The sequence below is a fragment of the Branchiostoma lanceolatum genome, chromosome 3 (genome assembly GCF_035083965.1).
Source record: "Branchiostoma lanceolatum isolate klBraLanc5 chromosome 3, klBraLanc5.hap2, whole genome shotgun sequence".
Lineage (NCBI taxonomy): Eukaryota > Metazoa > Chordata > Leptocardii > Amphioxiformes > Branchiostomatidae > Branchiostoma > Branchiostoma lanceolatum.
This window is the reverse complement of record NC_089724.1, coordinates 5830776-5855448: the sequence shown is the minus strand read 5'-3', so window position 1 is coordinate 5855448 and position 24673 is coordinate 5830776. Positions and strand designations below refer to the sequence as shown.

Below are 24673 nucleotides of genomic sequence, written 5' to 3'. Positions count from 1 at the left end.
ATCACCAAATTCTATTCCCAGAATATTTTCTGTGGTTTTCAAGGAATGGTATACTATAGGGACTCAATTTTCATGGACGGAGGAGTTACATTAACAAAAATTAAACAGGAATAGATCCCTCTTGATTTTTCTGGTCACACTGATAATTGCTTCGAATATGTAAGAAACTGGTCTACCTGAGCTAGGCCCTGACCCCTGTGACGTTGTACTCGACAGAGTGCGTTGTCTCCAATCCGACAGCTGGCGCAGGGACTCCTCCCTCTTCAACTCCTTCGGGTCGGCTGGCGTGTTGTGCTGCCACGCCTGGTTCCGTGCATAGTTCTGGTAGTACTGGTCCTGTGCCGTTTTATAACCGCTGCTGTTGTTACGCGGGAGGGTCGAGATGTGCCAGGAATCTTCGCTAGGAGGGGTGGAGTTGTATTTCGGACTTATCTGTCCAGCGGGCATGTGTCTGGGTAAGGTTTTGTAGGAATCCGGGTACACCCCTTTTCGGTGTTCTGTGGAGTAGTTTGAACTTGAACCATTGTCCTGCTGGTAGTTGCGATAGTTGGCGCGGGGGACTTCCTCGACTGTCGACAAGTCCGATCGCGACCGTCCCTGCCGTTCGAGAGTCTGACTTTTCCATTGCTGTAATCGTTGCAGGGATTCCGATCGTTGCACGACGCGCAGGTCGGGAGGTTGTTGTCGCGCTCTGTCTGTTCGATAGGGGTTACGAGGATCATTTGCATAGGGGAGGAGACGGGAGTCGGAACGCGAATTCTGTACGGGTCGCCGTTCGGAGCCGTGGTATCCGGAGTCGGTGTCCACGGAACTTGGTTTGCTTCCAGGCACATTGTTCGTCATTGCCATGCCAGCATGGTAAGTCACGGGGCGCGGCGCCGCGTGTCCATTACGATCGCCTTTCGGCCTGTACTGAACGTAGTTTGGACTGTTCTGTCTGTTTTCCTGGTACTGGGGGGAACGATAGTTGGGCTGGTAGCCGTTCGGGGCTGACCTGAAAAAACAAGGGGCACAAAGTCTAAGTATAAGAATCCCGTTACTTGGTCATCTATACTTACAAAGCCAAGCAGTTGTCATAGAGTTTTAAGGTATACTTTTATTTGTTACACGACTAAAATCATCATGTGATAACATAGCACATTCAAGTTACTGATCATAACCAACAGCAAATCAGATCGCCTTTGGAACAGCGTTACAGTAGATTTCATTATGATGATCTAACAGTCCTAACTTGAAAGTTCATCTGTTTAATAGGTAGAACTCATTCTAAAGCATAGTTGACATTCCTTGACAAAGACTAGAGTTAGACAGTCGAAAATCTGGACATAAGTCCAATTTTTGTGTTGGAAGTTTAATAGTTTTTACTTTATTTCAGAATTATAACAGTCCTGTCATCCATGAACCTGGATATCTTTTCCATAAAGCATAAAATTCTTAAAAATTAATGTGTTAATCTTACAATTTGGATGATGTTGGCATATTCCCTTCCTGACTGGAAGATGACACGACCCGAGGTCGAAGCGTGTTGTCTCTCTCGTTAAACCCTGCGTCGTCTATTTCGTCCGCTCTCCCGCGTTGCATGTTTTGCTTGGGCGAAGGCACGTTGTTGGTGCTATAATGGAAACGACAGATTTCACTCAGTAGATGGTAGAACCTGATTTGTAGTTAGGCCACCCAAGGAAATGTACATCTATACTAAGTTGGAAGAACAGCCAAATGATTATGAGCCATATACAAAATAAACAAGCATGTCAGTCACTATGTTCTTGATGCATACTTTTTAAAGGTTATTGAAGAAAGCAATACATCATGCCATTTGATTGAATTGATAGAGCAGTCAAGGGTTTTGGGTATTAACCTTCTCTCTGCTGCCTAACTCTGTAACTAATAGGGAATTGGGTCCCAAATAGCTACTTCAGAGTGCTAAAGGTTGTATAATACTGTGCCATTTATTTCACCCAATTGTCATTTCGATGCAAGTAACACCAAGAGGCATTTGAGCCATGCTTTGTGGTGACCTTAACCTTCTCCCTGTTGCCTAACTCTTTAACCAATATGGAATTGGTTGCTAAACAGCTACTTCAGTGTGCTAAAGGTTAAGTAAGCAGAAAAAATTCATATAACCTTCCGATACTTCATTAAGTATCTATTCCATTTTGCACTCCAACACCAACAAATAAAAAATAAAAAAACATATGGCTGGTTTTCTCACCTGTTTGTTTGAGTATCAGTTGTGGTGACAGCGTTGAGGGCTTTGAGCCACTTCACCATGTCTTCCCTAGACTCTGCACTGAATATGTACTGTCGCTGTGAAGGGTGCGTCAGCTGGAAATGTATAAAAAAGGCGAATATCAGTAACCAATTTTCATTGATAAGTCAATGAAGGTTAGACATCAAGGTAATAACATACAGCAAAAGACATTTACTGACAAGCAACTGGATATAATTTTGAAACAGACGTTTCAGACAGCATCCACTATCTTTCGTCAGTTGTCAATTGTCTTCACCTCATCAACATATCAATCAGAGTTTTTGGTATAAAACCTGGTTCTCCAGTTCTTTCCTTTAGTCACTGACAAAAGACAGTGGCTGCTGTCTGAAACGTCTGACTGTTTCAAAATCTTATCCAGATGCTTGAGTAACCATCTTTTGTCGTACCTAATTTTGTTTGAGCCTGCAAACAAGAAACTGCTTAGAGGTCTTAGAATGTTGGACATAAAACTTTCTATAAATTTTCTATGAAAAATCATCAATAATGATTAGTTACGAAAGAAGCATTTCGGTACATGACACTGGGAAAATGTCAGCCGACTGTTTCACTTGAAAAGAGGGGTGTTGAGCATGCATTGTGGTTGGTTTAGATAGGACACTTCAGTCTGCAGTGAAGCATGCTGGGTGAATGGAGTTCAGAAACCAAGGAACAGGTGTTCAAATTCTACAAAGAAAAAAAGCGTTGGCCTCGCAACACTTAACTATCGCGTGGTTTGCAAGTCTGAAGCTTCCGCGTCTAGAATCTAGTGTCTACGTCGCCAAGGAAATGTCAAACAAGGGCCGACATTTGCTATCAAATGCAGAATGTTTTCTTCCTTTTTTCAGTCTAAACACATTCTTTTCTAAGGATGGCTAATGGTACAGTTCTTTCCTGCGCTTGAATCTGGACATGATCCCTGTTCAGTAGAAAAATCCCTCATGCACTCAAGCACTGTTATGCACCACAGCTACTTAAACACACATAGGTAAGCTGTTTCGAGAGTTGGGGACATCAAATAAGGAACAAGAAACAGAGAAAAGGGAGACATCTACCATAAACACATGAAGATGTGTGTCAATTGTAACATATGACTTACCTTAAAGGCATGTTTCTGGCTGCTGCGACTCTTGTCTGCAGAGGCTGAGATAGCCTCTACCTTGTAGCCAATCAGAACGATGCTTCCAAGTAGGTTGCTTTCTCCCTCATCTGTAGAAATATTACAAACACCTTTATCACCTACATGCAAATTAGCATTCACTTCTGTGCATCTTAGATAGTACTTAAACTTGCCAAGGGATTCATTTTGGATAAATTTGTTGGTTTTGTTTTCAAAATCTACGCTTGTCAACGATTGTTTGAATCTATTGGAATAAAAGCTTTTACCAACTTGGTTGCCACTGTGAAAATGCTTAGATGTACATGTATCCTCAACATTGAAAAACAATTTACAGCATTTAAAAAAAATTGCTTAGAGGCTCAAATAAACAAGAAGAAGAACTTTATTGCGTGACAATTGCAGCAGTTACAATGTGTGGCAACATGGCAATTGAACTATTTCTAATATCAAACAATTCTAAAGAACTAATCTAATATGTGAATAACAGTAGAGACAATCTATATCTAATATATCTAATAGTGTGCATGCTAATGCTCTAGAACAGTATGTAAGTAACATAACAGTATGCTGCATCAGGAATGTATAACATTGTCGTCAAAGGGTCTTGGTTAACAGATTCTTTTGTTAATTCTAGCAAAAAAAAATCATAAAAACAGAAGGCTAGGGTGAAAACTTGCACCTGACCCTGTTCACTCCTTGAACCTGTGTGCACCAAAGTACAGACTTTCCTCTGAGATTCTGTTTTCATGTTGATTTTGGAATTTAGCAGTTTTCCAAAAAATCCGTTAACCAAGAAACTAAATTGGTGGGGCCTAAGGGTAAGGTTTTCTTCGGGGCAATGAGGGGAGAAGGATCTTGGCACCTACTTTTGTAGTAGAGCAGTCCCCTGTTGGTCAGCACAAACCAGCGTTTCCTCCAGGACCTGAGGCCGCCGTGGTCCTGCTTATTCAACCAGCCCCTCATCAGGTAACTGCTGGGGGAGGGGGGCTCCTTCTTGGTCTCTCTGGTGGGGGAGGAAATACATGTAGACCATACAAATTACGCAGATCTATATAGAGAGGACGTATAAACACATCCTCTCATACTTTACAAAGACAACAACAATTTACATGATAAAAACAACAAAAGAACAAGAGGTTGAAACAAAAGGTGCCAAATACAAGACGTTGACACAAACAGCGCAAAACAGAAGAAAAACAACAACACAAGAACTGTTCATATAGAAGAAAATATGTGCCAACAGCTTCATGCAACCCCCTCTGCAAATGATCCTTTCCAAATTCATTCCAAGTACTGTTTGTTGGTCTATATTACAGCTGGTACAATGTACAATGAAAACCTCACCAGCTTTATACATGTATAAATGCAAGGTACGAATTACTTACTTCAAGGTGCCACCAAGAATGCCCACATCCATCGGACTCTTGTTGCTGGTAGAATTCTGGAAAAGAAGAAAGATTTTACTTTAGGCCTGTTCCACAAAAGGTGGTTAGTGATCGGTTTATTGATAAAACATGGAACAAATCGGCATTGCAGTAAAAACTGAATTGCGCCGAATTTTACAATGAACTTGTACGGTAGACGCAACGCAATAATATGTACTAATAACGTTCAACAATGTCGACGTAGTTAACAGTTGATACATTATAATAGTTAGACTCTTTTTGGCCTCCATCAAATATCACTGAAAATTGTCAGGCAAAGGAAAAACAAGAACCATGTACATGTACAGTATACTACCATAATACCAAGCCTATCCTTGTAAGTACACCCTGGGCACCGTGCCAGAACAAATGGATTTCCTCCAATGATCAGTTGTGGTTTCAGTTGGCATAATATTGTTACAACAATTTGGCACGGTCTGTAATGTGTTTCAGCTGGCCCACAAAATCTGGCATTTCCTGGTGACTAGCGAATGATTTAAGCCAATTCTCGTAAGCTAACAGGACGGTACTGTTCATTTATCACTTTACTCAGGACATAATTATGTAGTAATATGTAATACATAGTTAAATGTATCATGGACTGTAAACTGTATGAAGAGTCCAGTAAGAGTAGTGAAGTATATAATACCTTTATACAAAAGGGCTTGAAATTCATTTTTTGGAAATAGGTGTACTGATGCACCCAACCAAAAGAATATGGCGCACAGAAATAATTTTGGGTGCACAGCGTTCGAAATACCCGTCTGCAATCTGCAAATTGCATAAAGATTTTCAAGATTGCAGAAGAAAAATTAAACAATCTGCAATTTTGCAGAAGAAAAAAATCTGACTCCGGATTCAACGGCTCTCAATTCAGGAGATTAGATAGACTTACTAGTACTAAGCAAACTAGCGGCGCTGTAAATAAACTGAAGCCCACAGCGCCGCGCGAGATGGCGGCGTTTCGGTGCGTTCCGACTGTCTATGGTGCTACTTGAGGTCAGTTTTTTTCGGGGGGTTTCGACACTTTCCGTGATAACTTCCGGGACGAATCATGTGAGAAAATGTCAAATTCGTGCATTTCCGTCAACCCTCGCTAATCTCCGCCGTCACGATCTCGGGGTCGGCAAAAGTCGGGAAAACAATTCCCGGATGTTCTAGCGTAAACAAGTATGTCGCAAGCTAAGCTGCGATTTCTTCAGAGCCCGAAGTCGGGGCATGGGCGCGATGACAGAAGGAACGAAACGGTGGCCACTTCATTAGCCCGTGGTCCTTGAAGCCCAGATGGCAGCGATGAAGTTGAGAACTACTCGGATAGATACTGAGCACCGCCTTGTGTGGAAAAGGCGAAACATTTTCTCCTGTGCCGAGACAGTGGGGAGGGGGGCACCCACGTGAAAAACTAACATCGCCGGGCCGTCTCTGGAGTCTCCCCGAATGTCCGAAGTCGGAGTCCAATGTTTGAAACCGATAGCGATGTTTCAGATTTATACAAAAAACTACACAGAGGCCAAGGTTTGCGTAAAGGCCTTTTATTTTGAATTTTACATTTTTTCTCGGTTTTTGTCATGTTTTCTGTGGGCCGTGTCACAGGTCGTGCGATCTTATTTATTAATCATAATACGCATCAGAACACGTATTTCTCGCAAGGATATAATTCCCTTGTCCTCCTTATCAGGCAGGCTGTTGAATTTGTTTTTAATTTTGATACACATACTGAAATGATCATACGAATATTTGATTTGATTGATATCGAATAAATATACTTTTGCTGTTGCAATTTTCGCTATTAATTTGAATATTTTTCACGCACATGTATTTTATTCCTTGTAAAAACTTTGCTAGTGATAATCAAAGATAGAGTGAGAGAATAAAGAAATACAGCAATGTTGCAAAGCTCTAGATATAATGTAAGTAAGTAGGCATTATTAACTTGAGAAGGTTGTAGTATGGAGGCATGTGTATTTGCAGAAAATGTTTTCAAATTGCAGAAAAAAATTTTGACATTCTGCAATATTGCAGAACACTGAAAAAAAGTATTTCTACCACTGTGTGCACCACATGAAATAAAGTTGAATGTCAGCAAAACACCATTACAAAGAATAACACGACTGCCTCTCTTAAGGACTTTAATCTGTAATTCTATGACTATCTTCGAAATTTGAAACAAGTAATAAAAATTGTACAAATAAAGTACAACAAAAGGTTGTATTGCTTTTTCTGATACTTACATTTGTAGACTATTCTGTATACTAGTATAAAATAGTACCTTTACCCCATATAGCATTCAAAATATCTAGGTGCACCCACAGTCAAAAATTGGATGCACAGTTCCAATTTTAGGTGCACAAAGGTGCACATGCGTCCATTATTTCGAGGCCTGTGCAATCACTAATGGACACCAAATAAGACAAACAAACACAGACATTTCTGGCATTGGCTGTACACTGATGATGGCATATTTACAAGCATGTAAGTCCCTTTTAAGGACTTGCGTTTGGGTCTTAAGAAAAAGTGTGGCAAGAGTTTGATTGCTTTCAAACCACACCAAACAGGGAAGGATTAAAGAAACACAAACTGATAGGTTCACATTTCTATGATACATGTACATCCCAAATTTGTGCTATCAACAATTTGCCAACCACTACTAAAATGATATATAACATAGACAGGTGCAAAAACAAAAAATAACATGTTAATCTAAACAGCTTGTCCAAGTCATCGACAGCTTGACAAGACCCGGTAACTTATCATCATCAACTTCAAGGCCAGATTTCCTGTTCTCTATCAAGGAGGGCTGATTTAAACATTCTTATTTCTACCTACTAACTCCTTCATCCACCCACCTACATTCCAGACATGTCAACATTAGTTCAAGTTCGTTGTTTGGCCTTGAGGCAGGGATTCCCAAGTAAACATTTTAAAAAGATCTGAGCGTTCAGCATTCTGCTGATGTAGATGAACTATCATTTAGTGAAGAACATCTGAATCAACCTTGTATGATAAGTGATAAGTACTTATGTAGTATGCAAAAAGAACGGTCAACCTTAGCCTTAGCGAAGCCGCCTTGCACTACTACTCCTGCTAGCCACTTGAGAAAGCAATAAGCCTCATCTCAATGGAGGATGACTGCTTTACCTTTACTTTTTCGATGCCATCATCCATAAACATTTTTTTCTTTCCTCACGGAAAAAATCACAGACTACTCAAAACAGCGCTGCCTTTTGTGGAAGTTTTGTTTTCGGTCTGGAAAATTCTGTTTTGTGCCCATTTCAGTCCATCCTTTAACCCTTGTACCTACTAAGGATGCGTCCAAGTGCCAAATTTGTCTAGGCTAAAGGAGAAGTCAGCTGGAAAAGGGTTAAATCGACAAGACTTTAGAAAGGTAAAGGTATGGTTGGAAGATTATCTTACCGGCTTCTTTTCGTCCTGGAATGACACAGTACTGGTGCTGCGGCTGTCTGTGATGGTCGACCTAACATACAAAAACAACAGCACAAGGTTTAGCTACATGTAAAAACATCAGCTAATTCAGCTTACAATAAAAGTATCAACCTTGGAAATATTACAAGTCAGGACATACAGACACATGTCAGGAGAACCCCTAGGAAAATTTGTTAATGTTTAAGTCTCCTTCTCTGGCCAGACATACATGTATAGCCTTCACCAGGCCCTCCTACGGGCGTATGGATCGTAGAATTCAGCAGAAAAAGAAATAATTAGCCAGTAGAGCCAGTCCACGGTGAAGAGCAGATTTCACAATGCAACCCTGGCAAATATTCTCCCTATAGCTGGCGTAGTTAGTCTGGTAGAGACTAGCAGACATAGGTGACAAGCTTAATGTTTGTACTGAAGGAAACAGTAGAATGAATGGATAACATGTCTACAGCACCTGTCTTCCATGGCACTAAGAACAAGGGCCATCAGACCTTGGAGCGCTCAAAAGTAGCAACTGACTTCAAATGAAACATTCGCAAAGCCTGGTAACGAGGGTGCGCATGGGGTAGAGGGAGGTACGGATAGTTACTTTTTTTTGCAAGATGTCGGTAAAAGATTGCAATACATCCCCAGCTCAATTGATCATTAATCAATTTGCAAGTATCTTTTATCTCCAATTTTTAACTCATATCAGAATTCCAGCTCTTTTCACAACATTAAACTCAAGTTCTAGTGCTTCCCAAAAACCCCATCCACATCCCCTGTATAATCTGCGACGTCTGAAGCAAAAGGAAAACATTTTTCAACCTGACTCGCCAACGCTTGAGCTAGCTAGTCAAACCAGGATGATAAAGTGACTGAAACTTCCGGGCCAGACTCTTTGCATGTTAAACTCAAATTCTAGATCTACACTGTAGTGCTTCCCAAAAACCCCATTCGTATCCCCTGTATAATCTGCAATGTCTGAAGGGAAAGGAAAAATTTTTTGACCTGACTCGCAAACCCTCGAGCTACAATGTAGCTAGTCAAACCAGGATGATAAAGAGACTGAAACTTCCGGGCCAGACTTGTGATACTACCAGCCGAGGGTACAGGGTACTCAAACTCCAGGGTTTGCCATACCCCATACATATCCCCTGTCTAATCTGCAACGTCTGAAGCAAAAGGAAAACATTTTTCGACCTGCCTCACCAACAACGCTTGGAACCAGGATGATAAAGAGACTGAAACTTCCGGGCCAGACTTGCGATACCAGGAGGGTGGAGATTTACAGGGTAAATGTTGGCATGACTTGCCTTCAAAACTTCCTCGCTTCACTGCCAAGAATCACAACCATGTGTTTGGACTGGTCGTGGTCAACTGCCCGGTCAAGGTTGACCAAGGGCACGATAGAAAAGTCGTTATACATGGTGTGCGAAGGGACTGAATGGATATTTCAGCACTTGGCAAACAAATGTGAATGTTTCAACTTTTGAAGGAACATAGATCACATGAGTATATCTATGCAAAATAACTTCTTAAAAGTTCTTCCCAAAGTTCAATGAAAAAATACATCAGGCTAACTATGTAAAAGGAGACGTACATGAAAGATATATCATATTGGTAATAAGAGGAGCATATTATAGACGGATGCAGATGCAGAGACCAGTGGATGATGATCATCATGATAATATTTTGACAATGCCAAAATCAGGCTTATACAATGTATGTGTTCATCATAGAATCATGACTACTTTGGTTACTATAGGCTGATTCATATAATAGTAAAATCCCCTTTACAACTGGATGTCACAAAAACATTTTCAGCCGTACTGTAAATTGCAAAAGTCAGCTTCAAAATGAGAAAATACATGCAGTAACTCGCAAAATAATATTTTGGAAAACAGATACTAATGTCGTAGAATGCCAGAGTCAATTCTAAAGTTTTGAAAGAACAAAAATGAAGAATCTATCATACTGTGTGTTCAGTTTGGTTCATCCTTCCTGACCACGTAGATTTCATAATGAAGGCAACTTTTTTTTGGCCAAACTTTTTTCTTATTCCCACTTCACCAGTTTTGGGGTCCCCAGAGGATGTTATCCATATAATCAAATTAACATGGCCTAAGTAAGGTGACAGCATTTCATAGGACAGAAATCACTGTCACATTTAAATGGAATCAAATTGCTGGACTTGATACTTTGACAGCATGCATGATTTGACAGTAGTACAGCAGTATAAACTTAATCTCTAAGCAGATCTATCTGTGGCAAGGCAGTGTCAAAAGGGCCAACAAGTATCCAAAGCCTCCAGTGGCTTGGTGGCCCTTTGGATACTGCCTTGCCACAGATAGATCTGCTTGGAGATTAGTATAGACCTGCCAGCTGTTCTATGTGTTAGTCCTGGGGAATCTAAGTTATGTTGTAGTGTGGGTGTTCAGCATCCTCAGGGGGCAGGGCTACATGATAACTGTTCAGCCCCCTGCTGATGGGTAATTCCCACAACATGTGGGCAAAGTTACACTGAAACATGTTCCAGCTTGGACTCCTGGTACATGTAAATCAATCAACTCACCACATGTTGGGAGGGACACTACAGTACATGTAACTGTAAATGCAATTAAGTTTGCGTCGTTTTTATTTAGCGTTAAGGCGAAAATAGGGTGTTCGCGGTGGTTTTGAGTTCGTGGCAGCGCTACTGTCACATACTGCTACAGTATTGGACAAAAATGTTTGCGGTGGTTTTAAGTTCTCGGTGAAGCGGTCGCCGGCAAAACCGACAACATAAATCCGTGAACATTTCTGCATTTACAGTAAACTAGCCACATGTTGGGACGGACACAATTGGAAAGGCATCAACTTGTCTGTGACACATGGCTACTGAATGACAGCTATCAATCATGTTTAATTGGGTTAAGCCTTGTGACAACAAATTACCCATCAGGGGGTTAACAGTTGAAATACTATACCACCCATTTGAAGCTATCATGCAAATCAATCAATCAAACTGAGATTTTTAGCTCATTGTGATATAATCTCAATAAGTACATTATTTTGTTCTCATATTGCCAGTCCAGTGCCTGCTTTTCAAAAGAAATTTAGTTGCCTACATTATAAAATCTATGTGGCCAGGAAGGATGAACACACAGAATATGATATACCGAAATTTTTGTTCTTTCAAATTGACTTTGGAATTGACTTCTGCATTCTACAACATTAGTATGCGTTTTCGGAAATATTTTTTTGCAATTTACAGCATATGTTTTCTCATTCTGCAGCTACTTTTGTCGATTTACAGTAAGACCGAAAACTTTTTTTGGGGGAAACAGACAAAAATTGATACGTGTGGATGTTATCCATATAATCAAATCAACATGTCAAATGTTAGCTCACAAGTTGTCAATGTCCTTACCGATCCATAAGTATGTAGTCCCTGGGCCCAGTCGGCGACTGTCCTGTCACAGGATGTTTAAACGTTGTCTTCTTCCCTCTGTGGCTGAAAAACGTTTTAAAGAAAATAACACTTTAAGAACGCCAATTCAAATAACCAGGAACTATTCTTAGAACATCCAGAGTGCATTAGAACTTCATAATAACTTGAACTGAAGTGAGCTGTAATCCATACTTGTGATATACACAATGGGGAACAAGCTACTTTATGGCTTAAAATAATAAGCATTGTATACATTATTCCAGGTAAGAAATACATTCTTCCTAGTAAGAATTTTACCTTGAATTTCACTTAGTCTAGACTTTGTGTAAAAAAATATGCAAATTCATACACTTGTGTAAACACTGTATATACATCCTGCAAATCTCATACCACTTGTGAATGTAGCCAAGTATGTAGTTGCGACACATTCATTGAAACATCCATCATTTGGCAACTGTTGAAACAGTATAGTCACAGCAGTCCAAGTCAAACTTGCCAAATAACCATGTACCACACACTACCAACCTACCAAATGTATGAAACATATGGTATTACATGCTTATAGATGATACACACTGGTATGGTACATGCTGTATATACCTCACGACAGTTGATGGATGTTATTTCCTCAATCGCACTTTCAAAACTGTCTGGAACATTGTTTGAAGAACCCATGCCCACGTAAACAGGGCCCACTTCACGCGTTGCACAGTCTCCGTGCTTCACATTTCTTTCCACCACTGTTCACATTCCACAGCACAAAAGAACTAACGGCTCAATCCTGACCTTTTGGGGCAACCCCGCTATTGTACACCCCGACCACCCCTACTTGCAAAGTTCATCATCCCACTTTGTACATGACTTGGGTACACTGGAATGTTACACTGTGTTGAAGAGGGGGTGTCAAGTTCGAGGCAAATGTTGTATCTTGCTCTTGAAGTACGGTAGGGGGCCTTGCCATCCCTCGGATAAATTTCAAGGACCCGAGAAGAGTTACACTTTAGCTATGACTCATGTGGGTTGGAATGTTACATTTTGTTACAAGGGGCTGCCCAGTATAAAGACAATAAAATCATCTCAACTAATAGTTAGTATAAAGTAACATACACTGTAAGTTGGTATCACAATGTCAAATACAGAACTTGGGCTCAGAAAGAATGACATATCGTTGCTCTATTTTGAATGGTTGTACATGCTTTACTAGTATGACTATTCCACTGTCTCAACAGGGGAGGGCCAGTGTTATGGTCAAACTCTTTATGCAGAAGTACATGTATAACAATGTACAAGCCGATTACCCCCTGCCAACCTTTTAAATAGAATAGCCCATGATTTACAATCTCTGTATAAAGTTTAGAATAGCTTGTGTTCAATCTAGATTTGTCTAATGTGTTTCCCTATTGGACTATGTAAAATTGTCTCTATTTGGATATCAATTCATACGTTGTAGTTCATGGTTAAATCTGCTGTTCGACAAATCTTGCTCAGAGTCACTGACGAAAAGTAGTGGATGCTACTTGAAACGTCTGACCGTTTCCAAAATCATATCCAGTTGCTTGAGTAACTGTTATTTGGTGTTCAATCGAGATTGCTTATCAGATATTGACTATACTGGCACTTGGCGTTTTCGCGGCAAGCTCTTCGCCGCGAACTCAAAACCACCGCGAAGGTTTTTGCCCCCTGGTCTACTATTGTCTCAAACACGAACTTAGAACCACCACGAACACTCCATCTCCTCCCTACAGCGAACCAGTAGTTCAATTTTGAGAGAAAAAACACAGACACATCTTGTTCTGTTAGAGCTGGCCAACGGATGCATTTTTCGGAGGCCAGACCACATACCAACCGAGCCCAAGGATACAACAGACGCAATATTATTTCGTCCTTGACTCAGATTAACATACGATAAGATCTCCAGAAACATTGCAGGGGTGAAGACTTGGTACTTTTGTACTTAAATGTCCATATACAGTGTCTAGAATTTTAAGCACAAATGTGTATATTTCCATCAAAGCTTAATCAAGTGTTACCTTAATATTAAATTGAATTCGTAAATAGCTTCACCATGAAAGAGTTACATGCAATGATTGCAATCTACACTTTCCAGTGGTAGCCTTGGGGCCCAATTAAGTAGACTTAAACTAACTTAAAGAAAGAGTCAACAGGACTTACCCCCAATGAAAAACAAGGCTACACACGTCAACAAGAACACACAAAATCCTGGGTGTGTTCTCTGATGTATACCTCCGGAAGACATCTTTAAATCGTAATCACTACATGTATAACTTGAAGGGTTGTCCTTGTAAAGGCGTTGACAGTGACAACACAAGCCGAAGCTACCAGGTCTTCAACATTGGTGCCCGGGGCTAACTTTACCCTGGCACATTAAACAACATAAACAACACCTTCTTGATTGTGCTGTGCTGCACGTACATGTAATTTGGCCTTTCACAGCGGGACTATGGTCACACCTAGCTAATTATATGCAACTGTTGTGACTGCAGCCTGAACAGCAATTGTGCGATTAACGTTTGGCATGCGACAGCAACTTACCCAATGTAAACAATGCAAGCTTCCAGACTATATGGTATTTTACGTAGTGATAAAGACAAAACGGATATTTTAAAGGGTAAAGGATCAAAGCATATCTTAATTTAAGTCTATTCTGACCTACCCCATGGCCTTGAGGTACTAATAACACCCAAAAAGTCTTGGGGCAAATTAACATACTTAGATCATTCATTTAGACCAAGGTAGCATTTTGAAAGACGGGGGAGCTTAATCTATTAACCTTTAGCACACTGAAGTAGCCATTGGGCACCCCATTCTCTTTTAGTTACAGAGTTAGTCAGCAGGGAGAGGGTGAAAAAACACACATAAGGCCACATCAATTAAATTTCTTGGTTAACAGATTTTTTTTTCATTTTTAAAAGCAAAAACAAAATCATGAAAACAGAAAGCTGGGGTGAAAACTTGCACCTAACCCTGTTCACTCCCTGAAACTGTGTGCACCAAAGTACAAACTTTCCTCTGGGATTCTGTTTTCCTGTTGATTTTCCAATCTAGAGTTTAAAAAAAATTCCGTTAACCAAGAAATTAAAATGGTGTGGCCTAATGCTTGATGTAAAGGCATTGTGCTTAAAAGGTAACAAGGTTTATAAACAATCCCCAGGCTATCTTTTACTGGTGTGATACCAAAGTCAAATCTGAATGTCACATTCTTGCACTGTTAGTGACTGATATTGTAGCACTGGACTGAACTTTATAAGTAGCTTCTGTCTTCAACATAATGGCAAGGCTTACATGTAAACATAATTCCTCTATTAAGAGGTTTGGCCGGCACATACTTGTGATACTACGTAGTCCCAAAGAAAACATTAACCAGGGATCGAAATTCCTTTTTGAGAATTCTAGGTACAATGGTGACCTGAAAATTTAGGTGCAGAGAAAGAATTTTGGGTGAACAACATAAAATAAAGTTGAATGTCAGCAAACGTGGTTACAAACCCTATTGCCTCCCTTAAGAACTTGAATCTGTAATTCTATAGCTAACTTATAACTTTTAGTACATCATACGAAGTACAACAAAGGTTTTATTACTTTTTCTGATACTTAAATTTCAAGAATATTCTGTATTCTACATGTAGTGTGCAATAGTATCTTTACCCTATAGCCTATGGAAATATCTATGTGCACTGGTGCACCCACAGTAAAAAGCTCCAATTTTGGGTGCACAAAGGTGCACATGCACCCAGTATTTCAAGCCCTGTTAACCATTCTATAGTTGATGACCTTCTCCAAAGTAGTATCAGGTTCATCAAAAAGCAAACAAAGCCATTCTTCACTGTAGAGACCTGAGTCCATAACGATAACGAAAAGGTTAGGCCACATATCAAGGGGGAAACGTGGGAAGCCAAGGTGAAGAAAAAGAAAACATGTTTCTTTTTTCTTGAGGTGAACACTATGACCCGGCGGTGGTTATATGAGATATAGCGAGAGAAGTGCCTTTGTTTTCCCTATTGACTCTGCTTCCCTAAATTTGACACTAGGTCCGTACTGTTCTTTTTATTTCATGTGACATCTATTGTTTGGGAATACAGACTGTGCTCTCTGCAGAAAATCCACATGAACATCACATGAAGGGAGAGGGCAAAGGGTCGCACTGTTCGCTGACTAAACCCCATAGTCTGACCTGATTTCTTTTGTATTTTCATGTCTTCTTTTCAATGCATTTCCCTCGAAACTTCCGTATTTACATTGTCGCGTAATTGCGCCGCATTTAAGAACCAGTGATTAATCATTTAGTCCCCTAAACGCAGCTGTTGCTGTGAAGACTGGTAACGAATAAAGGTTATGAAATTCTATGGAACTTAAATATTTATATTGCAAATTCAATACTTACTCCACAAAATATGGCGCTCCTTCTGGGGTCACTGCTTCTTCCCAGCCAGACGGCAGATCTGGAAAAAAATGTGAAAAAAAAAATTAGTCAAATTGATCAAAATTATGAGAACAATAAGACTCTAAATCTATCTACTTAAAGAAAATGAATCAATGAATACACTGACTCCTAACCAAAACATTTTTTCCTTGTAGTAGTTCACAAAATGAAGGAGAATATCGTAACTGGCTATGACAGATTCAGATCAAGCCACAATTTCCTGGACAGCTTTCCCATTCCTGAAAAGCAGCTAGCCACGTGGGATGTCTCTGAGAGAAACCGTTATAATGCGTTCTACTCAAAACAAATAAAAAACACGACCATTTGGCCTACTTCTGTAGACGGTCGCCATGGCAACTAACGTTTCTACTGGACATGTTAGAGGTACACTACAAGTGTGGAACAAGAGGAAAATGTCAAAACAAATTTCGCTTGAACAGCAAACGGTTGTGGGATAGACACGACAAGGTATTGCCAAGCTTCACATGGTCTAGCCAGACAACTTAAGTCTGGGTCTGTTATTTCACAAGCTCTTGTTATGTCTTAAAGTAGCCACAGCAGAGGTCGGAGACACATTAAATGTGGAATATCTGGGGCAATACTGACTATGTACGTGTACAATATGTAGTCATGTCCGTTTGTTATAGCCTGGATGCCAGACCCCCAATCTCTACACTCCACACTATAGATATATTTTAGAGATTGGGGGTCTGGCATCCAGGCTAACTTATTATATGGTTCTGGGACACACTCATGCACCCCCCAAAAAACTTGGTTTATCATTTTGTAGCTACAGGTACCACATGTACACATTTTATGCTTTTACTGTGGATTCAAATGTTTAGAATGGCATGCACAAAAGTTGACATAATTTTCCAGGTGACTGGTCAAATAGGTATCTTTTACCAATTGACGATTCTTATTTAACTGGATAGCCTTGCTGGCATTAGCCACTCTTTCTAGACGGTCTGCATGGGGGTCCTGACAACGCTTTAGAAGAACTCCCTACGTATTACGATAAAATCAAGGAAGGCGATTACGCAAAATTTGGTCGCCTTGCTACGAATCATGTGACTAAGACGGCTTTCCCTATGAATTACGGATAAATACAATTAGGCTGCCTACGCCTTACTGAAAAGAGCATACAGATTCTAGTGGTTCAGTCTAGCAGGTTGATATATATTATCATGAATGATACATTTCATCAACAAGGTAACAACACCAATTGAAATGATGTATATACATATGAAATTGTGGCTATCTAAATTGTTTTAAACATTTCCCATTGCATGGTAGCATGCCCATACTTTGATATAGAAGAACTTTATTGTACGACAATTGTACACGGTACAATGCATGGCAGCAACTATTAAACATAGTACAAAATAGAGGTATGGAATAAAACTTAACTTCCTTTGATATAACTTATAAGGAAGCCTTCCCCTTTCCCAATGGAAGGTGGTAGTACCTTAGACTTTGTGTAAAATTCTGGCAACATTTGGTGGTCTTTATCAACATGAGTCAGTGGTGTCTGCCAGGAGCGACATACCTGCATCAGACAGGTATGTCCTGGTTCTAATCCCCAGGTGCGTCAACAGACAGCACACCTGTCTCCCTCAGGTGTACGCACGCTTACCTGACACCCAGGTATGTGTTGACACGCACATGTCTGAGTAACCCCAGCTACTGCAGGTAACCCAAACCAGGGCTGTGGGATCAATCAAACAAAGGGACCCACATGTCTGTATAGGTCGGATACAACACTCACCTGTGCTATCCCTCCGGGGAGAATCCATTCTAAACTCTAAAACGGGGATAACATACCTCTTAGCTTTCTTTCTTTTTAAAATTTCTTAGATTCTTGGCAACTTTTCTTTCAATTTCATTTCATTTTTCATTCATGTTGACAATATGTAATACTAACGAGTAGCGTACAAACATAAGAACGAACATAATCTTTTGGCGCATTTTCTTCAACATCCCTAAAACTGCCATGAAATATTCCATGATCCCTTTATAGTGTGTAAAAGATATGATTGATATAGAAACCTTGTGCTATTTTAATGCCAAAGAAAACAAGTGGTCACGTAGTGGTAGGCCATCGTAACTTTCTTTCTCAAAATAGAAGGCAGCAGGCCTGAAATGGGATTCCATAACGGAAAGAAATCGGTTAAACTTAAAGTCATAGAAGAGAGGGGGGATGGAAGAAAAGTTTCCTTTTTTTACTACCCCCTACTCAGCTCTTTGAATGGAATGACCCATAGAACCACTGACCTCCAAATGGTCCATAGAGACGCCAAAATGTCAAACCAATTAGAGATAACCTTCTCGCAGATCGAGTTTTCAAAGCAAGATTAGTAGCTAACATTTGATGCACATCGCATATCTGCTACGGAGATAGTTAAACCATGCATAAATGATATGAAATAGATTTGTACGATATGGGTCTGACGTTATACAAACGTTTAACTGGGTCAGCAAAAGTTGAAAGACAGGTCTAAAGTAAACAACCTGCCCACCCAAATATGACATATTTCTAACAGATTCAAAACAAACAATAAACTTTCAAAGGTCATAACTTTTGCTTGCTTTACTACATCCATAGATATTCATATATATATAGTTTCTAACAATAACTTCACAACACAATATGCCAAATGACGATTTTAACACATTTTAGCTTGTTGTAGGAAAAAAACAGACACTTCTACCCTCATTTACATTTGAATAGCAGTGAAAACACCTACAGGGTTGACTCTATAGGTGAAGCGAATAACAATATTAGCTAGACTTGCCATAGATATGCCTCAGTAACATTCGCAAATACTAGGCCTAGCTACATGTTGCTGTACATTGTATTGACTAAACTCTGTCTCAATGCTCCAGCGGTGTTTTTTAGAAACCGACAGATGTTTATTTGCAAAACAGACTACTGGTGTCTCCCTCGGTGGGTCAACAGACTGAATAATATCCTGGGGCCAAAAGGGTTAACACTTGCGCTGGCACCTCTAATAGGAGACCTAATCAAACTAAATTTAAAGACATCACTCAATGTTTTAGAAAATTGATGGTTGCGATTTTGACTTGTTCTTCTCCTCTAGTATTGCTTGGACTACTTTCAAAGACACATTAGTACAAAGGTATGGACTTAAACGAATATGATTTCTGCAAAGTAAGAAGGAAGTCGCTCAGGCAAAGTTTTATATGTGTTGTTGGCAGGTGTCTCATTTGTGGAATCACGAATATGCAAATGAGTACAAATGAGACATGGACCACCATCTGCTATTAGTACTACATGACAGCTAGTCAGCAGTTGTCAAACCTCATGAAATTATATGTTTTTGCTGACTGTGATTTCTTTTCTCAGCTTTATCACGATTGGTTTACCAACCAAAAAGAGTATTACTAAAAGGTGTTAAATACAAAGCCCTTCTTCGTTTGTAAGTCTTTTGTGCGCTGAAATAAGGTAGAATGGACCATTGTCCAGTAAGATTAGAAACAGGGCTGTGGGTTGTGTATGTAAGCTGTGGTTAGGTGAGGCTTTGTTGACATGGCTTTACATGAGGTATCTTTGCTTAGATCGAGACCAGAAGCCACAACTTAAAAGAACAAGGAAGCCATCAATTATGCCATCGCTTCTTTGTGCTAACTGTTCCTTACAGTACTCTGGTCAAGATATCTAATTATGGAATATACCTACCTTCCTAATAAGCTTCTTCATGATTGTAATTGGTCGTAAGCTGCTTGTTTCTATTACATGTAGTACTGAAACAAGTGGCCCAGACAGAGTGAACTCATTTGGGTCCAAAGTAATTTGATTTTCCACGAAAAGGTTATGATTTATTCATAATCGACAACATGTATCCTACATTAAGGATAGGTTCAATGACAAAACTTCCTTATGAATTATGAAAACTGAACAAAAGGATATTCAATTTGGATTTGGAAATACACTTAAGACTTCAAATCTTCATGCTTACCTGGTACAGTCAAACCTGTACAAGTGACCACCTCTACATAAGGACTACCCGGTCAATGTGACCACTTTTGGGTGGCCCTTTATGATTTTTCCTATTGACACAAGCATTATTAAGAATCCTGTGTATAGTGACCACCTGTCCACATACTAGTAGACCAGATTTTATCGGTCCCCTGAGTGGTCTTCTTGTTGTACTCTCCTAGCAAATGTTGTTGGGGAGGGCTGACAAAAAACGGGGAACAATTATGATAAGAAGGTCACAATTTTCCTCAACAACCTCTGCTTGGAGAGCAGTCCTCTTGGGCACTTTGACTGTAATAGTTACAGGTTTGCGATAGCAAAACCTGTTCTATTTTAAATTCCTTACCTTTCCTGTCCCTGTAGCCAGTCTGTACAGGTTGGCCAGTGAGAGGGTGTAGCCACGACGTGCTCATGTTGTCATCACTATGGAAACACAAAAAAAGTACAAATGTTTAAGTCCACGCTTTTGCCTTCAAGACTTCAACACCTTCTATTGACCTTTTGGATGGAAACACATCAAATAAAGTGCAGTACAACAAAAGGTTGTATTGCTTTTTCTAATACTTACATGTAGATTTCAAGAATATTCTGTATACTACTAGTACTACTAGTGTACAATAGTACCTCTACCCTATAGCAAACAAAGATATCTAAGTGCACTGGTGTACCTACAGTAAAAAAAAAATTAGGTGCTGGGATGGGCTATGGCCATAACTTCAATCCAGTCATCACTTCAACATCCAGTCATCATTTCCCCTAGCAAACCAGGTAAGCTTGCAGAAAGCCATACTTAAGGTTTACAAGGGGAGGGCCCAACTAAATAAGGTTAACGATGCCTTATTAAACATCAACCTTTCAGGTATTCAATTTAACCACAACATCCTAATGTATCCATCAGGTAGAAAATTGGATACAGTCAAACCTGTACAACTTAGTGACTAACTTATTACATGAGGACCATCTGACCAATGGGACCACTTTTTGGTGGTCCCTTTAACTTGAGATAATTTTTTATTGACACAAGCATGAAGAATCCTGTCTATTGTGACCACCTGTCAGTAATTTTAGCAGTTGAGGGAAAGGGAGCAGTTCATAGCATTCAATTTTAACGGTGGGAACAAACATCACTTTCTCAAACATTAATAATCATAATATTTGTGCTGATGAAATTTTAGCGGTTGACTAGTGACAATTAAAGTAGCTAAAATTACTGTTAAGGTAAATAAAGTTACTGGTAACAAATCAAGAATTACACACATTTAAAGTACATTTGTTTCTACTTAGCAACTGCGTAAGATGGAAGTTTGTCCCCTGTATGTGCTAAACCAACAATGTCAGTCAAATATGCGCAGGGTAAATATGGTAGCAGGATGAATATCAAGTGGGCCATCATGGCACTGGGACGGAGGTCGGCAAAGGTCAACAGGACTGACCTGAGCATGCCACCCAGTTATAACACATCTGTTACAGCAATTCACACAAGTTTTTGGAGTCAACGATTTACACACAAGTTTTTGAAGTCAACGATTTAGACACAAGTTTTTGGAGTCAAAGATTTATACACAAGTTTTTGGAGTCGACTCGGGGCTGTGTGTGAGGAGCTCTGGGCTGTGGAGTGGAATTTTCTCACTAGAAAACGCTACTTGAGTGGCCTAGGGTTCTCCTTGCACAGTCCTAAGTCGACTTCAAGTCGACTAAAAAATGTGTGTGTAAATCGTATTGGCCATTAGGTATAGGCCATGTGCACGGACATTTATTTCAATAACCCATTTGACACTTTTCAAGCTATATCATATGTTTTATTTTCCATATCACACGGGTTCTAAGTTGTATCACACAGGCTTCCATAGAATATTTAGAATGCATTTCGAGTGCGCCGGGTAACAATAACTGAATACATGTAAGTAACATGCCTAAGGTTGTGTGCTAGTTGCTAGCATTTTCAATTACAGTTCAATGTACAATTTCAGTTCTTGCCTGCAAATTACAGATTGCACCATGTATTTGGACACACCATTGGTAGTTTTACATAGTAGTAATACAAGTCATGTGTTGCTTACCATAAACATGTTGCTTACCATAAACTTACAACCATGAATAATGCTGTAACACTACAGTAAAGTCCTCACACCATTCTGGACTAATGAGCATCTACATGTAGTTTATTAGCCCCTGATGTTAATGATCAATTAGACCATGTAATTTACATACAGAAGTAAACATTACAGTTAGTCTAAGGCTTGACAAACACTCATAACCCATGACTCAAGAAAAAGGCTACTCAAAGCAGCTAGATGTTTGATGAACACTTGTTAGCCACTAGAAACACATTTGTAAGCATTATACATCAACCACCCTTTTTCTCTTTAAATCCATTACAAATAACCTAGTCCTATCTTAAGGGTTTAATAATAGGTCTTAAAGCAATTAGTAAACCTCAATGATTCACAAGATACAAGAAGTGGAATTAGTTTAATCTATGAAGTACGCAAACAAGGAACTTTAATGGTACTACATAGAACAGACAACGCAGTGAATTTTTTTTTCTTAACTCAAAACTTGCCCAACTTTTATCATCAACTGCTATTAACATTTTTGATTTAAAAAGTAAGAAGCGTTACAAAATCATAAAGATGTAGATCACAAGATAGTATAAACCATTTTATGTTGGAATGATGCATTCAAATCAATGCACAAAAAAACTATTGCCAGTTTAAAAAAAAGCTGTACCGTAATTCTTCTTTTATCCCACCAAGTCAGTAACATGGATATGTTAGTTGACCTAGGTTTATCATTGTTACTTTTTCTATTATCATTACTTTATGTTAAAGGTAAACATGAAGAAACACAGTTAGTATGCCTGAAAACAAATTGATCACTTGGTTTAGCCCTATGAACTGTTTAAACCATACATGTGATTAACATTTATAGGACCTGTCAAGAGGATAATATGACTTTATTCCTTCATAATTAATGTCAATATCAAATTACAAGATAGAGCATATTTAGCTGACCTGATACTCAACAAGGAATACCCTGAGGCATGGTAATTTGGTTATATATCAATAAATCTGTCTGGGAATATAAATTATCCAACTAATGGTGGCTATTAATTGCTGACATATATTTGCTGTTGGGGCTGAAAGCCATACTATTTGTCATGTAGGACTGTTAAACATGAATTAGCATTTATAATGCACCATAAAAGGCTTAAAAGGGACATCTTTTTGCCATGTGCTATAAAATAAAGTTGTGTAGACATCACAGCAAAGAGTTATTGATATTTTGATGAAGGTTAGACATCCTGGTAAAAAAATACGCCCCCCAAAAAAGCAACTGGATAAAATTTTGAAACAGACGTTTCAGACTGCATCTGCTGTCTTTCGTCAGTGACTAATAAAAGGGAAAAACTCCACTGTTTTTTTCCGTGTAAGTTATTGATACTGTGTATGAAATGATGATCATAGTCAAACATGAAATATGAACAAATGTCAGAATAAACAGTACTGATTATTAGAATTAATTTCTGGGCAAACTTATTTTTGTATACTGTAGTTTTGGCAAAATAAATCGTGTTGACACTTGAATTGTATGGTGGCGTCTGAGTCGAAACCATTGACGATATCTAGGTTTCCATATGTCTAACACTTTTGCAATTTTTATGAAATAGAAAAACGTTTATTATCAACTTTATCAAAGGTTTTGCTTGCATATAGACATTTAGCATTTAGAACTAAAGCAAAAAAGCAGTACAGGCTGGTCACTGTTTCAATCCTGGCATTTGAGGGGAAAACAATTTAAGTTCTGTTGGCATTGCTCCATATTAAACCTTACTGTTCGTTTGTGCTCTTAAGCCTGAAGTTGACATTGTTGGCAAATGAGGTCATTGCATGTTGATATTCTCTGGCCTGGGTGCTGAAAACACGCCATTATTTCAAATAAATACGTGCAAATGTGTGTACAAAAAGGAGGATCTATAGTTGGCAGATACGTGGAATGTTAAACTTCAGGGACAAAAACAGGGCGGGGCTATAAACGACAGGAAAAAGGTGATCCAGTCATAATTCTGTTTTCCTGTCTCTCTCGCCACAGGTATTTTTGGGCGCGAGGGTAAAAAAAAAAACTGCCCCCCTCCCCTTCCTCATTCTTTACTTTCTTTACAACTTGTCTGTCCACGAAAGACGATCTTACATGTCTCCTGAAACTCAAGAAGCCACGACGTGAGGTGACAGTTGGAGTATTGTTAGAGGAGAGGGCCGTGAAGACGTACCAACGCCGTGAAGTCTACCCGGCCACAAGCGTCGAGTCGACGCTGTTGTAAACACAAACACAGAACACTTTTTTCGAGAGCGCGCGCGAAACAAGGTGACGCTATCTCATCTAGCGCCTTAACCACACCACGACGACTCCTGAAAATCACTCAGATCTTAGTTAAAGGTATGAGGAATCTTAGGATATACTTACTTGATGAAGTAAATCCTGGAGTCCCTCGTAACGGCGTATCTCCAAGGGGGAGGGAGGTCCCCAAGCCTCATATCCGCCGCCATCTTGAACACCTTGATGGCTGTGTGCTCCAGCGGAGCCACCCCC

The 24673-nt window shown here is 39.6% G+C and overlaps 1 protein-coding gene across 6 annotated transcripts in view; it reads right to left on the bottom strand.

The window, feature by feature from the left end:
* The window catches only part of LOC136429856 (pleckstrin homology domain-containing family A member 7-like), a 43786-nt gene extending 19113 nt beyond the window's left edge, over window positions 1-24673 (bottom strand). For 2 of the 6 annotated variants that reach the window (XM_066419907.1, XM_066419909.1), the window contains exons 1-11: window positions 24548-24673; window positions 20430-20506; window positions 16045-16102; window positions 11622-11705; window positions 8207-8267; window positions 4754-4809; window positions 4235-4371; window positions 3348-3457; window positions 2213-2325; window positions 1460-1612; window positions 177-994 (exon numbers count right to left, since the gene is read on the bottom strand). In XM_066419907.1, coding sequence (XP_066276004.1) covers window positions 177-994; window positions 1460-1612; window positions 2213-2325; window positions 3348-3457; window positions 4235-4371; window positions 4754-4809; window positions 8207-8267; window positions 11622-11705; window positions 16045-16102; window positions 20430-20506; window positions 24548-24630 — 1750 coding nt within the window. In that variant the 5' untranslated portion in view covers window positions 24631-24673. Of the gene's footprint in view, window positions 1-176; window positions 995-1459; window positions 1613-2212; window positions 2326-3347; window positions 3458-4234; window positions 4372-4753; window positions 4810-8206; window positions 8268-11621; window positions 11706-12242; window positions 12552-13814; window positions 13979-16044; window positions 16103-20429; window positions 20507-24547 lie in introns of those variants that run through there. The other 4 variants (XM_066419906.1, XM_066419908.1, XM_066419911.1 and 1 more) reach the window with 3 other exon arrangements.